Source organism: Talaromyces amestolkiae, assembly GCF_001896365.1.
Source record: "Talaromyces amestolkiae strain CIB chromosome Unknown scaffold1.1, whole genome shotgun sequence".
In the NCBI taxonomy this organism is placed as follows: Eukaryota; Fungi; Ascomycota; class Eurotiomycetes; order Eurotiales; family Trichocomaceae; genus Talaromyces; species Talaromyces amestolkiae.
Genome location: NW_024468037.1, coordinates 644,579 through 660,331, shown reverse-complemented (window position 1 = coordinate 660,331; position 15,753 = coordinate 644,579). Strand labels below are relative to the sequence as shown.

The 15,753-nt window shown below is 47.9% G+C and overlaps 8 protein-coding genes across 8 annotated transcripts; 3 read left to right on the top strand and 5 right to left on the bottom strand.

The window, feature by feature from the left end:
* Window positions 1-124: 124 nt before the first annotated feature.
* Window positions 125-2,581, bottom strand: BHQ10_000215 (uncharacterized protein; the record flags this gene model as incomplete). The annotated part of the gene is made up of 3 exons (XM_040874264.1): window positions 125-718; window positions 772-2,466; window positions 2,522-2,581. 3 exons carry the CDS (start codon window positions 2,579-2,581, stop codon window positions 125-127), a joined length of 2,349 nt encoding a protein of 782 aa, XP_040728720.1.
* A 607-nt stretch (window positions 2,582-3,188) lies between these two features.
* On the bottom strand, window positions 3,189-4,088 carry BHQ10_000214 (uncharacterized protein; the record flags this gene model as incomplete). The annotated part of the gene is made up of 3 exons (XM_040874253.1): window positions 3,189-3,360; window positions 3,408-3,985; window positions 4,038-4,088. The coding sequence occupies 3 exons, from the start codon at window positions 4,086-4,088 to the stop codon at window positions 3,189-3,191; spliced, it is 801 nt and encodes a 266-aa protein (XP_040728719.1).
* Window positions 4,089-4,716: 628 nt separating this feature from the next.
* BHQ10_000213 (uncharacterized protein) lies at window positions 4,717-5,482 on the bottom strand (the record flags this gene model as incomplete). The annotated part of the gene is made up of 2 exons (XM_040874242.1): window positions 4,717-5,264; window positions 5,314-5,482. The coding sequence occupies 2 exons, from the start codon at window positions 5,480-5,482 to the stop codon at window positions 4,717-4,719; spliced, it is 717 nt and encodes a 238-aa protein (XP_040728718.1).
* A 57-nt stretch (window positions 5,483-5,539) lies between these two features.
* Window positions 5,540-6,503, top strand: BHQ10_000212 (uncharacterized protein; the record flags this gene model as incomplete). The annotated part of the gene is made up of 3 exons (XM_040874231.1): window positions 5,540-5,588; window positions 5,740-5,879; window positions 5,931-6,503. 3 exons carry the CDS (start codon window positions 5,540-5,542, stop codon window positions 6,501-6,503), a joined length of 762 nt encoding a protein of 253 aa, XP_040728717.1.
* A 401-nt stretch (window positions 6,504-6,904) lies between these two features.
* BHQ10_000211 (uncharacterized protein) lies at window positions 6,905-7,833 on the top strand (the record flags this gene model as incomplete). Its single annotated transcript, XM_040874220.1, has 3 exons — window positions 6,905-6,931; window positions 6,998-7,183; window positions 7,255-7,833. The coding sequence occupies 3 exons, from the start codon at window positions 6,905-6,907 to the stop codon at window positions 7,831-7,833; spliced, it is 792 nt and encodes a 263-aa protein (XP_040728716.1).
* A 267-nt stretch (window positions 7,834-8,100) lies between these two features.
* On the bottom strand, window positions 8,101-11,125 carry BHQ10_000210 (uncharacterized protein; the record flags this gene model as incomplete). Its single annotated transcript, XM_040874209.1, has 3 exons — window positions 8,101-8,255; window positions 8,320-11,041; window positions 11,102-11,125. The coding sequence occupies 3 exons, from the start codon at window positions 11,123-11,125 to the stop codon at window positions 8,101-8,103; spliced, it is 2,901 nt and encodes a 966-aa protein (XP_040728715.1).
* Window positions 11,126-11,440: 315 nt separating this feature from the next.
* On the top strand, window positions 11,441-12,696 carry BHQ10_000209 (uncharacterized protein; the record flags this gene model as incomplete). Its single annotated transcript, XM_040874197.1, has 5 exons — window positions 11,441-11,546; window positions 11,727-11,738; window positions 11,801-11,937; window positions 11,986-12,617; window positions 12,666-12,696. The coding sequence occupies 5 exons, from the start codon at window positions 11,441-11,443 to the stop codon at window positions 12,694-12,696; spliced, it is 918 nt and encodes a 305-aa protein (XP_040728714.1).
* Window positions 12,697-12,921: 225 nt separating this feature from the next.
* Window positions 12,922-14,486, bottom strand: BHQ10_000208 (uncharacterized protein; the record flags this gene model as incomplete). The annotated part of the gene is made up of 4 exons (XM_040874186.1): window positions 12,922-13,159; window positions 13,215-13,971; window positions 14,045-14,255; window positions 14,310-14,486. 4 exons carry the CDS (start codon window positions 14,484-14,486, stop codon window positions 12,922-12,924), a joined length of 1,383 nt encoding a protein of 460 aa, XP_040728713.1.
* Window positions 14,487-15,753: the final 1,267 nt, after the last annotated feature.

Genomic DNA, 15,753 nt, shown 5'->3' with positions numbered 1-15,753 from the left:
TCACCCCTTAATACGATTCCTTTTGCGACTTCTACTTTTGTTGATTGAACTAGACTAGGTACTGAGATAGAGCCCTCATAATACAACAACCTGACTCAAACGTCGTTCGATTAGCTGGTTCACATTAAATAGGATACAACAGCCCCCCATCCTCCACAAATGTCTTCTGAAACTCCTTCAAAGTCGCCCATTGCCTCATCTCCTCTTCTTCCTGACTACTTACCCCGTCACCTGTATAGCTCATCGGCAACAGAAACGCTTCATTATGATTCGGCGACGGATATGCTGCGGCCGCGAGTAGAGGGTCGTTTAGGAGGGCTGTTGTTGCTGTTACGGCGTTGCTGATGTTGTTACTGCCGTCTGCTATATTGGTATTAGTAGGGTCGAGGAGGGTGGTGTTTCCGGCGGTAGCGGTGGGGTTGATGGTCATGTCGAGATCTTCGGGTTTGATGTTTAGATTGTCTGTGACGGTGTTGATGGATTGTAAAGGATCGCCGCCTGTAACGCTGACGCCTTCGAGGCGGACTAGGATGTTGAGGAATGTGCGCAGGTATTTTTCGGCGTCGCTGGTGGATAGGGGCTGTGGTCCTGTAGGCGGTGTTGTTGTTGTCGTTGTCGTTGGTGTCCCAGTTACAGGGTCGACGGTTAGGGGTAGGGTTGTGCTCATTTCTTGAGGAAGGTTGAGGAGTGTGGAGGCTATTTGGCGAACTTTATGGCACTATTTGTTTCTGATTAGAATATTTTCCATCAAAGATAGAGAAGGGGACGTACGAAACTGGCGCCGTTGGGCTCGATGTGGATCTCTTGTACGCTTTTCAGCAAACAGAGGAGATCCTTGATTACCAAACCACGCTCCTGCCTCATCGTTTGTCCTATATGATCTGTTTGTGCGTGGAGTTCCGCATCTGGCGTCGACGTTGTCGGTTCGCCCTGCATAGCAACGTTGGTGCCCGGAATGAGAGTTGGCCTGGTATCAGTAGAACCGGCTTTGGCCTTTTGAAGTCTGATATGACCTTCAAACAGAGTCCAGTACTTCTCAACGAGATACGACCTCGTAGACAGTTGACTTATATAGATGTTAACCTTTTGGATTTCGTATTGTATTTTTCGACGTTCTTGGTCTCGATTCGTCATGCCCGCCCCGAATGATAGAGGCCAGCCACCTATAACCGATGGAGAGGAGAGTTCCGAGAACTGCTGTGAATAGTTCAAAGAAAGTTCTGGAGGTAGTTCTGCGGTCACGCTTTTCGCTTTTTGTAGCGAATCATATATCAATCGTCTCTGTCTTTCCCAGCTAACCACCTCGCTGTCGTGAAATGCAATTTCTAACGCTAATAGCGGATTGTAGCACTGAAATATGCGCACATTCGCATTGAACCCAGTAATCTGAGAAACAATACCAGTAGGCTGCGGCGCAACTTGAGTTGCAGAGATGTATTCATCATCCACTTCGAGAGGAAGAGGGGGATGTCGATTCGTCGGCGTTTCCGGGGGTATATATGTTCTCCCATCTGCCGAGCCCAATTGGTGCAATGTCTGCAACCCAGCAAGACACACATAAAACAATCGTCTCCCTTGCTCCTGAACGAGAAGATTCTCTGTCGTTTCAGCGAGATCGTCGAATTGGCCCCGAGGTTCAGATACTGGTGAACCGGTCGCTATTCCCCCGGTATTAGTCGCGCCTTGCCTTGAAGGCTTGTATAGTGTGTATACACGTAGAATCGTCATACACTCGCCGAGGTACAACCGACTTCGTTGAGGGTTATAGACGTAGCTGGAACAGAGCGAGAGATGGTAACTAATAGCCGCGTCGTCAACTGTAGTACTCGTATCGAGATACCCCAATCCTCGCGCTTGAACTGCAACGTCATGACACCGCTTGGCCAAAGCCATTGAATTCGAATATAGAGACCCAGCAGAATCTGTCCTCAAATGCAGTCTCGGCCGCCGCGGAAAGGAGGCTACCAATGAGCCTACAACAGAAGCCAACAAAGCCAGAAATCGTCCATTAGTCAGATCTTCTCGTCTCGCGAACGCTTCGCGAAAGGTTGGTTCGTGCGGGACAGGGATGAGTGGGTGGATGAAAGTGAAGTAGTCGTCGACCAAGAGCTGAAGTGTTGGTAATGGACATATCGATTCGCCGGACAGGGGCAGTATTTTCTGGCTTGAAATTGGGGTATCTGATGGTCCGGCTCCGCCTGCAATGATAGTCGTAGGGGCAGTGAATGGAACAAGCGCAGTGGGAGGTGCTGTTGATGGAATTGGCGATGGCGCTGTAACAGAAACAGAGGGCACGGTTTCCGGTGGAGAAGTTGACGGTGCTGCTATCGTGGTGCCCTCTGCTTTTTGCTTTTTGAGTGCCTCTGCATGTTTGTTTGGCGGACCACGGCGTTTTTTAGGCCGGTCAAAAGTGCAGGGGATGTCTAGAGCAACACATGACTGGCATGGTGGACCGCCCTCATCGCACTGCGATATTCATGTCAGATCGCTTCTACATTACTAATAAGAGGACATATCTGACCTTGACTTTGCGGATGTTGCATGCATCGCATGCTTTTTGTAATCTGGACTTCCCGTCCATTACACGACATGCCACGGGTTTTCTGTACAGCCTTTTTCATAAAATCACAATGGTTATGCCAATTCCATCTGTGGCTGTAAGAGTTAAGGTTCAAATGACAATGACAATTGTAAGTCGTTCAATGCTCTCTGTCTAAGCCATCGGCGTTGAAGGCCGAGAAAGACTCGGTTGTGACGCAAGAGCTGATAAGAGCAACAACGAAGTGCTAGATTAATAAAGAGAGAAATAAACAGTGACTACATGAAGCTTGCTGACATTAATTGACAGCTTCTCGTCGCGTTGGACACCGACATGATGCTGCCATTGATTTAGATTGATTTTCGCATAGAAAAGCTTCCGGCCGCTTGTCGGTGAGCATCCGTGAGAAATTGAGTATGTGGTCACGTGTTGGTACATTAGAAGCACAACCTTCACTTGCTTTTAAGGAAAGATTCTTTTCAATAATACAGTAGTATTTACTACGAGGACAATGTACGTTTGTTGCAAACTCCAAGTGTCGTGGTGAACACCTAACAAACTCCAAATCCGATAAGATATTAGTACAAATGCAATATCGGAACGTTCATGTCATCATAACTTCGTATAAACTTATAAACAGATGATATACTCATGCAGGATCATCATGGTATTCTTCCCCCGTCTCTGACCGGTGCGTCTCGAGGTACGCCTTGTGTTTCTCCATCTCCGCCGCCCAAAGAGCCGACCCAGCTGCACTGGTGAGCAGAAACAGCATCGAAAAGATGGGAATGAGCTGTAGGATCAGAGCAATGGTGCCAAAACTAGAGACCTGTTAGTTTATTCAAGCGTGTGGGGAAGTATTACCTACGCTGTATATTTCAACTGCCGATTGCGAACAAATCGCTTCCGCTTATCCTTGGTAAACTCCAAAAGCTGAAAATATCTCCAATGATGAAACGGGCCAGCACGGTAACCCGTCAACACCAAGAACATGGGCACACCCGCCACAGGCACAAAGTTGAGCGGAAGCAGCAAGATAAATTCAAGGATCTGCCTGAACGAAAAGGGCGCGTAGACCGCGCTTCTGGTCGGTTTTCCGAGTCGCTGGACTGGATTGACGCCATCAGGATGGATGACTCGCTCTTTATTGATCATTTCCTCAAATCCTTCATTTATAAGTACGGCGTCAAAGACGTCAACTAATGTTTCATCGACGAAAAATGCTTCAAACAGCAGTGCGACTATCGCGGATCCTTCGCCAAGGACCAGGAATGCGCCGTTCACCCAGGCACTGTGGCCTTGGAAGATGGCAAGAAATGCGACTTGTGGGAGGTAGGCGAAGAAAAAGAGAAGCGTGTAGATGAAGCCGGACAGTAGGAAGATTGGGAGTAGGCGACTGCGGAGAAGAGGCCATAGGAAGGGATGCGAGGCGAAGTAAACGATTCCCTAACCTCAGTCAGCTTGTGCAAAATTAGTAGGGATTCAACTGTGAACTGACCCTGAGGGGATGCAACCACGTCGCGTTGCGTAGCCTTGGTGAGCCTGGCATTATGAAGGTATATTGATGTACCAGATATTATTGGTACAGCGTTGGAACTGAACTTGAAGAGCTATTTTATTCGACTTGAAGCATTAATATGACCGCCTGCCGAGGCAGATGCCCCAGGCCGCAACTTAGCAAACTAGTCCTCATTTGGTATAATTAGTCACTCGCAAAATGCTCACCATTCACTTTACAAGTTTACGGGTGATCATATTTGTATAGATAGTTGCTCGAAAGGACAGCTAATACGAGAATGAACGAGGGATTGTACAGACACAGTTAACGCCTAAGAGACGCTTACTATCTGTCGAATACACCGTAGGACTAATAGGCAGCTCAACGAAGCTAGCCGCTTATCGATAAGCGCACATATAAAAGCCCGGCAAGATTTTCTTCCTTCCATTTCTTCTTCTTTTCTTTTCCAATCATTCATAAAACAATCACCCCTTCCTATTCACTCTGGATTCCACATTTGCTCTCATGGAATATCACCAGAGGGGAAATGGAAGGGCAGAAGGAAATTGAGCGTTGCTACTTACCCCGAAACTTCCCTTTTGCGTGGAGGATTTTGGAAATACATACAGCGCGACAGCCTACTACTATCGATCATGATATTATCGTCAATTATGGATAACTACTTGCCAAGATCGCTCAAGATCGTCTTGATAACCTCATCCAGACTCTTCCCAATAACTCGTGGTCTCAGCGCCGGTGCTGCAGCATCCTCCCACCCCCTGCCGTTGCGATCGAGCCAAGCAGCCTTGATGCCGCATTTCGTAGCGCCAACGACATCGAATGGGTTCGCAGTAATGAGCCATATATTCTCCATTTTTGTTTTCGTACTCGCCGCCAGGTGTTCGTAGACCTCCGGCGCCGGCTTGAATTTTTGAACGGCGTCTACCGTAACCAAATCCGCGAAGAGCTCTGCGTGAGGCGAAAGACTTTTGGAGCGTAGTACGGAGTTTGAGACCATCTCTTCGGTGCCATTGGAGAATATGACGGATTTAATGTCTGGCCTAGAGTGTAGGTTTTGCAAAGCTGCTATTACGTCTGGGAACGTAGATAGACGGTCGTATTCGTCCATTAGCTGCTTGACTTGTTCCTCATCTAATTGGACACCCGCCTCGGACAGCGCATGTCTCAATGCGTTGCGGGTGATGTTGAAGAAGTTATCGTAATGTCCTGCACGGTCAGCTGTATTTTGAGAATTGATCAACATGTTTGATCATACCCATACAGGTCAACCTCCATGAATATTCCAGCTGGTACTTCCTCCATGATGCGGCAATCTGCGTGCCTTCCTCCTGTGAGCCAATGATTTCGGACAATCTCTTGGAGATGGACTCGGTCGATAGCAGAGTACCGTAGAGGTCGAAAGCAAGAACAGCTGAGTGAGCCATGATGACTATGTTCACAAATACACGGTCAATAATCGTAGAGTTGAGCGTGTCCTGCTTATGTACGACCCCGCCCATCTGGTGCGTGGGGTCTCCCATACCCCAAAAAGTACGTCGAAATAACAACGTCATCTCTTAAGACTCTCTTCATCCTTGTCCATGCCTCGGGAGCTTTTCGTAGATCAACGTTATATGTGATTAAATGAGCGACAGTGGGAATAATTACGAGGTCTTCAGAGAATGTGTCTCGGGCACGATAGTGCAAAAGTCTCAAGCCGGCCGCAAGAAACGTAAGCTGAAGGGCAAGAAGCGAGGTGATCCGACGGTGAAAGATAAAGATGGAGATGTTTCTTTTGGTTTAGAGAAACAAGATCCAGAAGAGCTCGCTGATTTCATTGATGTATGCCTCCTAGCCATTGCGTATTTAGACAAGAATGACTGACGAGAATAGTTCATTGCATCTGAAGTCTTCGAAGCGTTGCCAGCAACACTTCAGACTCTCTCATATTCCAAAATTCAAAATGATGCATCGCTAGCAAAACAATACAGCGATGGCACAGAACTCACTGATGCCGACCTGGAGACTCTAACAGCACCCATCCCCGTCTCCGTCTCAGAATCGCTCTCAGTCTACGGCATCCTTCCAGAGTCACTGGACATAACAGCAGCTTTCCTCCGCCCAGTCCTCACAGACTACATAACATCTGTAACCGCAGCGCCACCAGCATGGGCCACCACTAAGACAGAAGCCTGCGAGATTTGCGAACGGGACTGGATCCCGCTGTCGTATCATCATCTCATTCCGCGAGAAGTGCACGCTAAAGCGCTCAAGCGTGGGTGGCATGAAGAGTTTATGCTGAATAGTGTTGCGTGGTTGTGTCGGGCTTGCCATAACTTTGTCCACAAGATGGCTACCAACGAGGAATTGGCGAGAGAGTACTATACTATCGACCACATTCTGGAGCGAGATGATGTACAGGATTGGGCGAAGTGGGTTGGACGAGTCCGTTGGAAAGCGCGATGATTGATGCTCATTGTTGATTGTTCTGGTGTTTTCCATGTTAGTAAAGCTTCATGATCATGTGAACACTGAAAATACTGAAGCAAACACTGAATGATTGAATATGTGAAATGACTATTTAGGGAGGGTTGCTCTTACATAGTGAGAGTGCGCCCGATTGTGAGAAATGTCTCGTTTGGCAGGTGCACACTCAACAATGACACACCTCCTTCCTCTTCCTCTCTCTGTCTCTACAGCACTGTCATCTTTAAATAATATCCTCTTGTTTCTTGCAATATCCTCAGATTAGACATGGTCCAGCCTACCTCTACAATCTCATTGCAACCACAGATTTCTCTCATCTGATCCTGAAATCAGTTCAGACAGCATCACTTTGAGACTGAAAATCATCAACCTAACACAAGATGGCTATTCCAGACGACATACCCAGCGTAAGTACCGACCAATCCTTACCCAGGGCAATTTATGTGCTCAATCCATTTTATGTTGAACATTAGTCCATCACCACACCCCATCTCTTCGCCCACATCTATGCCACGCACGCCCAGAAAATCATCGATGAGCACATCGCAACAGATCAAAAGGACAAAATCAGTCGCGCCAAAATTGAGTTTGATATCATTCATGTGATGGACGATGATCCAGATCTGCCGTTGAAGTATAAGATGTCTTGTACAAGCATGGTTTGTCAAGCCCCTTTTTCTGAAATGAGGATGCTCAGATCACTAAGTATGAGATGTGTTTGAGGGGGCAGATCCTGCATACAGATACCTTTGAACCTTTCTGGGGCGATCAGAAACTGTCATACAGTCTATCCGCAAAATCACTCAAGAGGTTGAAGCCGGATTACAGACTCATTGACCGGCTTCCATGTCCCACTGTCGAGGACTCAACTGCGCTTGCACCTTTGCAGAGTCTGACGGATAAGCAAGGTAACTCCCGAAACCAGCCAACAACGGCCAAAAACAAAGGAAAAGGCGGACGTGGCCTAGCTGCTCCCGCAAAGGCCAACGGTAAAGCACGTAGGAAAGTGACGGCAGCAGCAGCAAATCGAAAAAGGCGAACCGTCGCTCAAAAGGCGCCCAAGACAGCAAAAGCTGCTACGGGCAATGGAGTATCGAAGCCAAACGCAAACGCGAATGCAAATGGGACTGTTGGTACTACCACGACTGCCCCAGCAACAACTGCTTTGCGGACTAGACGCCCCGTGGGGAAGACTGCTCGTGAAGCGTACGTGGAGCATATGGCCAAGGGAGATGACATGCATTTGCGTGGTCCCACGAGCGATGAGGAGGAGTCGACTGCTGATGAAGATGGTAGTGACAGCGAGTGATTTCCAAGGGTTGAGGGTACGCAATCTGATGTTGAAAAATTTTAATGTCTATGAAACAGAATCAAGCCATTCTATTGTACCTAGATGATGTAACGCCCTGACCATGCATGTACATGACAATATCCAAGCACAAAGCTTGGGGTATCTCCCAAATATCCATTATTCACACAATCGTACACGTCTCAAAGAACCTAGTAAGATAAGGAGTAGGGGGGTGGAACTCAAAAAAAGTTAATATACAATAATATACGAGAAGAAAAGAGCTTCTTAATGAAGATATCTTTTCTCAACGACTTCTTCATAAGACTGTACATGGTCACCGACTTGGAATTGGAACCAGTCTTGGAAACTGAGACCGCATTCGGTATCTTTGCGCATTTCCGTAACGTCCTTTTTGACGTTGCGCAGGGATGTGAGGGATCCTGAGATTTTGACAGTCAGTTTTTGTTGCATGCTACTTTGGGTTAGGAGGTCGAAAGAACATACCTTCGTAGATAATTTCTTTATCTCGCAAAACACGCACTTTCTTGCCTCGACTGATGACACCATTACGGACTTTGCAGCCGGCAATTAAGGTCTTGTTTCGGCCCTTGATGGTAATTTCAAATTGCTGAGTGATTTCAGCCTCGCCAGTGACACGGTACGTGATATTCGGTGGGAGATGTTCACTCAGTTTCGCTTTGACGTCATCAATCAATTCGTAAATGATATTGTGATTCATCAGGCTGACGCCCTGGGCTTCGGCCATGCGCGAAATCATAGGATCAACAGCGGAGTTGAAGTTGACAATACTGGCTTCGGAGGTTGCGGCGTGTTTGATGTCGAATTCCGTGACTTGACCGACACCCGAACGAAGAATATGTGCTAGGACTTCGTTGTTGCCGATACCACTAACGGAGTTAACGACGGCTTCAACAGAGCCTGACACATCTGCTTTGACAATGAAATTGATCTGCTTGGGACCTGTCGGTGTCTCCGTATCCTCGGCACTTTCATCGTCGCTAGATCGGCGTCGTTGTTCAAGGGTTTCTTTACGACTGACGTTGATTGCGGTTGTGTCTTGGCCTAGCTTCTTGATATCTGATCGTTCCAGACGGTAATCGACAACATCCTTGGCACGCTGCTCGCTAGCAGCTTGCAATACTTCGGAACCTGCTTCAGGCTGCTCTCGCCATCCATCGATCTCGACAGGCATCCCGGGGGTAGCCTCCTTAATCAAAGCACCAGCTTCGTTCTTCAAAGTCTTGATACGAGTCCAGGTGGTACCAGCGACGAGAATATCCCCTGGGCGGACTGTGCCGCGCTTCACCAAAACAGTGGCAACTCGGCCGGCCTTTTTCGTGGTCGCCTCAACCACCCATCCCTCAGCATTACAGTTCACATCAGCACGATGATCCAACATTTCTGATAGTGTCACAACCGCTTCCTCAAGGTCAAGCATACCCAGTCCGGTTTTTCCACTGACAGGGATAGCTTGGACATCTCCACCGTAATCCTCCACATCAACACTGTGACGAGCCAAATCTTGCTTGACCTTTTCAGGGTTCACGCCTTCCTTGTCCATCTTGTTGATGGCGACAATCATCGGAACATTGGCTTGCTTGGCATGCTTGATAGCTTCAATTGTTTGTGGTTTTACACTATCGTCTGCCGCGACTACCAAGATCACAATATCTGTCAGATCGGCACCTCTTCGCCGCATATCCAGAAAAGCAGCATGGCCCGGCGTGTCCAGGAAGGTGATGGATTTTCCAGACGGCATGACCACAGAGAAAGCACCAATGTGTTGAGTAATACCACCGTGTTCAGAAGCAGCGACAGAAGACTTTCGGAGCCAATCCAAAAGCGTAGTTTTACCATGGTCAACGTGACCCATGATCGTCACGACTGGTGGCCGTTGTGGCAAATCGAATTTGTCTTCAGGCTCAGGAGCAGCAACCAGGTCTTGCTCGCTAGTCTCGAAAATGGGATCGAAATTGTACTCTTCTGCAATCAGMCCAGCCGTTTCTGCATCCAGCACGTGACTGTGTACCACTCCTTCAAATCCAACATCCTCCAAGTGGTCGATGAAGTCGGCTTGTCGAATGCCAAGAACATCAGCAAGATTGCCAACGCTGATAAACTCGGGAAGATACAATGGACTCCTTTGTGGTTCAGCGACTTCTGCAGGCCTTTGCTTGTGTTTGCGTTTTTCCTTCCGTTTTTGTCTTTCCTCGGGATCGTATTCGTCCTCCTCGCCGTCGCGAGAACGACGCTTCTTGACGCCTTTAGCCTTATCGGATCGTTGAGGCTGCTGGCTATTCTGCAATTCTGCTTTCTTCAGTTCTTCTAAAGACGCCAACCATTTGTCAAAGTCGTTGATATCTCCTTTTTCCTCTTTTGCGGGCTGTACTTCCGCCTGCTCCACAGGTTCGGCGCCTTTAATTTCGTCCTGAGCAATGGGCGATTCTTCAAGTGGCGTTTGATCTTCATTGGACTCTTCATATCTTTCGACCGGTAGACGGTCGATCGCAATCCTTTTCAATTTGATGGAGCCCTCTCTTTTTCGTGAACGGACATTGCCCTTTCGCCATTCATTCAAAACGTTCTCTCCGAGTGTTTCAGGATCGAGCTTGGGCGGTGGAGGTGGATTAGGATGGGGTGTTCCACATTTCGGGCAAACATCTCTCTGTCCGTAACACACAAGTTGGCAGAGGGGACATCTCCAATTCTTTCGTTGTCTGGAAATAGGATTCTTGGGTATCGAGGGTTCCAACGGTGGCGTCGAAGGAGCTGCTGATATGGCCTTTCTGCTTGCTGATTCGGCGGCTGTAAGGCTAGCTGGAGCTCTCCGAGTTGTCGATTTCAAACCTCCCCATGACACCCTTCCGGAGACAAGTGTTTGCGAAGCAGCAGGTGTATCCTCTTCGGGCTTCAGTAGTTCCGGTGGCGGAGCAGCTGCTTTGAGGGCATGTCGACTGGCCAACTCGGCAGCTGTCAGAGTAGCTGGACCTCTCGGTGTTGAAAGTTTCGCACCCCATGCGCCGCCGAGCTTCGGTTTGAACAATGGACGAGATGTGGATTGCGAAGGAGTCGACTTGCCATTATTTTCACCGTTACCGGCTGGAGTTTGAGTTTCGCCCTGGAGCCATGAGGATGATTTGTGAAATTCACGACAACTTCGCCGTGCTACGGGATAAGCCGAGTCGATGGACGGACACCGACATATCTAGAAACTGTTAGCAAATTGCAACCGATCCAGTGTAGCGACCAGGAATGAAGAACTCACCCGTCGAAAGACTCTTCTGTGCATGGTAGTGACCTCTGGAGAAGGTCCGCCAGTCCGCAAGCATCAAACAATTGTCGTCCGGCGCGTTTATTTCGGTCGCTCCTTCCTTTTTTCTGGTCTCCGGCCGCTTTCCGCGGGCTTGGCAGGTCCTATCACGTGATACGGCGCGACGGGCCAATCAGACCGCCGAAACTGATTGCGCAATCGGGGAACGAAGAGAAGATAAAGCTCCTTCCAGCGCTCAATTCTATATTCCTTTCCACAACCGACAAAAAAAATTGTTCGGTGTGAAAGAAAGTCCGTTGGCCTGTTGATCCCAAGTGTATTTACGCCCTGGCCATGGGGGACATCGAAAAGGTTGAGCAGGCGCTCAATGCAGGTTGGGTGCGCACAGCAAAGGACTTGTTCGCCGGTGCTTCGGGTGGTATAACACAGGTGTTGCTCGGTGAGTGATTGTACCACGCTTTTTAATTGCTCTTTGTTCGGGTTTTGGTGTTTTTTTGGTACTTGTGTGAATTTCCGAATAGCAAGAATGTATCAATAAGATTGTGCCAATCGCTGTCATACATTTGAGCCCTAATCGATGGCTGCCATTCACGCATGCATTGAGCTAATCCGTCTACAGGTCAACCTTTCGGTATGGAGATCCTCTCAAGGTGTCTTGGAATGGATCGATTTCTGATTGACCGTTTTAAAAAGATATTGTCAAGGTCCGACTACAGACAACATCTCAATATTCTAGCGCTCTGGACTGCGCAAAGCAGATCCTCAAGAATGAAGGGCCTCTCGCCTTCTACAAGGGAACCTTGACCCCATTGATTGGAATTGGAGCTTGTGTAAGTCTTTTATCTTGATATTTTACTTCTCCTTCTGATTATGTCTAGGTGAGCGTTCAATTTGGCGCCTTCCACCAAGCAAGAAGATATTTTGAAGAGCAAAACTTGAAAAAGTCTCCGATCAATCCCGGTCTCTCTTACGCACAATACTATCTTGCCGGTGCCTTTGCTGGTGTCACTAACTCTGTCATTTCTGGACCCATTGAACATGTCCGTATCCGACTACAAGCACAGCCTCACGGTGCTGGACGACTGTACAATGGTCCCTTGGATTGCGTGCGCAAGATTTCCGCTCACAACGGTGTCCTCCGTGGCCTTTACCGCGGCGAGGTTGTAACTATCATCCGTGAAGCGCAAGCCTACGGAATGTGGTTCCTGACCTTTGAATACCTCATGAACCAAGATGCCAAACGCAACAACATCAAGCGAGAGGAAATCTCCAGTCTCAAGGTCGCCACATACGGTGGTCTTGCCGGTGAAGCACTATGGATATTCAGCTATCCATTCGATGTCATTAAGAGTAAGATGCAGACTGATGGCTTTGGTGCTGATCAAAAGTACAAGAGTATGACGGATTGTTTCAAAAAGACTCTCGCGGCTGAGGGATATGCGGGCTTCTGGAAGGGTCTTGGGCCTACGTTGCTCAGGGCTATGCCCGTTTCTGCGGGTACATTTGCTACGTGAGTCTCTCTCTCCTCATCAAAAGGCTCGTGCTAATCTTATTACAGCGTCGAATTGGTCATGAGAGCTATGGGCTAGACTATGAATATAAGACAAATAAAAATACTATAGAAGAGGCGACTCTTTCTTTGTTAAATGACTTTCTGCGAATACCCTAACAAATGACCTGCCGCAAAATTGCTTATGAGTAGGTCTCTTAGTCCTGGGCTGGCTTAGGGCTCAAATGGCATTCAGGTTGGGGACTTGTATCTAACCTACTACGCTATTACATTGTCATCAATCTTATTAGATGGAATTGATCCTCTAGTCGAGCAGCTGTCTAGTGAAGACGCCAGATGGATCCCACTGTTTCTTCAACTGTCTCAGTCGAGCGAGTCTCTCAATGCCGCGATATCTGCACTCAATAGGTCCATCGCGAGTACCATTCTGATAGTTGACCAGTTCAATAGGGTTGGGACCTCTCATGATGGCAATGCACCTGTCGTTATATTCGTCCACTTTTCTTCGATTGCGTGCATCAGTGTGCCATATTAGATTATTCCTAGTGATTAGAATTAGCATGTTTGAGCTAACAAACTAGTGTTGATGCAACTCACTGCCAGTAACGAATATCATGAAGCGACATGGCAGACTCAAAGTCCGGTTTTCTGGGTGGTGTCGACCACCATTGAAAGTTGAAAGCTGTATTGATTGCATCCGGGCATTCGGCAATCAGCTCCTTATATAGCTCGACTGTCTCTAGGAATGAGTTGACGTTGAAGCCATGAAGGCCCACAACACCGAATCGCTTAAAGTCTCCCTTGGCACCAATGGCTGCACGACTGTCGCTTGTATTTTGTATAGGTACTGGTCCTCCGTTAGCGATGACGGGGCTCAGTTTATACAGAGGTGCGTAGGCCTTTTCCGCATCGTCTGGATTGCCTTCATACCGCGCTGCTATAACCAGAGCCGGTCTTCGATCTGGCGGCGGTGCCATGACCATCATGAGACCTGCCGTCGCATAGCGGCCATCATCCATCAGATCTTTCATGACAGTTGCTACCTCTTCCGCCCGATCGATAGGAAAAACAAAGCTTCCTACCCATATCGCTCCGGCGTCATTGCCCAGCAAGGAAAGCGGCAGTGCCTTGATAGTCAATTCAGTAACCAAACCGAAGAACTGTCCGGCACCACGGATCGCGTACAAGAGGTCCGGGTGATTGTCCTCATCGACGGATAATAGCTCGCCATTGGCGGTAATGATACGTGCTGCAAGTATCTGATCTGATCCGAAGCCGGTAGTTGAAGTCGTAATGGCGACACCGCCTCCTAGCATATATGGAATTGCGCCCACGTTGTTGCCATTTCCTAGCGCTAGTGATTTAAATTCGTATTAGTCAAGGACTTCTTCATTTAGACCAGCCAAGAGCAATTAAACTATGTATACCTGTGAAGAACCCAGCCTCTGCAAGAGAGACAGCAACCTGTTTACTCAAGATACTGCCTCGTAAGACAGCAGTCTTGGCTTCTGCGTCCACCTCAACTCCAGAAAACCGACTAAGATCGATTATCACTCCATGTTTGTCAATAGTTGACCATTCACTATGGCCGCCACTTCTTGCCACAAAGGGAATCGACGAATGCAACGCCCATTGTACCTACATTTGTCAGTTGGCCAGTAGTTCATTCACTGCAACAGGAAAAACTCATACAGCTTTCAAACAATCGTTCTCAGAAGAAGGTAGTATGATAGCTGCGGGCTCCTTGCGATCGATATCAGTCCAGCGTGCTAGGAGCTCCTGGAATTCTGAGTCCTCAGGTTTGATCAAGACGTCGCTGCCGGGCGACAGCGTCTGTCGCAGCAAGGGTATATGGTCAAGGACTGTCATCGTGTCTCCTGCAATATTCAGAGTAGCGACTTGCTATGTATCATTAGAGACTGCATATGTCAAGGTGGAGATGCCCTTCATATATAGTGATGACTCGGCGGGCCGTAACAACACATCTGTGTAACGTCTGAACAAGTTTCTTTGTTAGCTTTGACAGGGGAGGCTACCGCAAACTTCCGATCGATATTTCAGCTGAACGAATCAATGCGGCTACATCGAGGGGGACCTGACCAATGGCGAGAAAACGAGATACTATTGCACGGATTTAGGAACGGCGTTTTTTGAAGTGTTAGCGCTTACTTTAACAACATCAGACTATTCACTATGTAACTAGCTTTTAGCTTTTATCGCGAACACGATAGTGCTTACGCGCTAGCACGAAGGTAGAGCAGGCTGGAGCTGACCTAATTTCTTGGTTGGAAGCTTATTTGTATGATACTATCATCCATGTACACATCAGAGCAACGCAAGGATATGAATCGGTACAAAATACGTATCTTAGTATGACACAATACCGCACTACCTACGAAATGAGTTTGCAATGCGGTCTTTGAACACGATGCAGGGCTGAGCTAGGGGGTCATTTGGTGATGCCAGTTGGTCAATTGATAACTTTCCTAGGTCCCGTCCCACGAAATCATGAGAAATCCTTTTGAAGTATTTTGAGTATGTGTATTGATATCCTAGGATTTAGAGCAACGGCAACCACGCCCTAGTTATGTCTGACGTTGTTACCCTAAGGGTTACGTATGGCGACTCTTCAAGTGTTGAGGTACCTATTAGATACCCTACATGAACACTTTCAGTAACTGGGTCAAGCAGCAAATCTGTCAATATTCAGCCAGAACAAGCATGAGGTGGTGGTACAGGCACTGTAAGAGAAAAATCTCGAGTATCATCTGGTACAATCAACCTTGGAACCACTTCAAGATGAAGMGCTTATTTGTAGAATAATCGCGCACCATAAGAAACAAAAACTCAATCTCAGCAAACTTTTATCAAAATGTCACGATCATTGATAGAGTATGCAACTCCAAAAGCAAAGTCAATAGCCGAACACGCAATAGCCGACGATGGAGCCATCCCACTTTATGAGGGGGGCAATGCGGAGAGTCCAAGCCAGCCACTCCCCCAGATTCTCACGGCTTGTCCCAATGGGGCAGTCAGCTCTGCATCTCCGGAGGGAACTCCTTCTTACGCAGTCTCGACAATGCACGTGGTGGGGTGCGTTGGCTGATTGAAAAAGATGCCCATTCCCACGATGGCT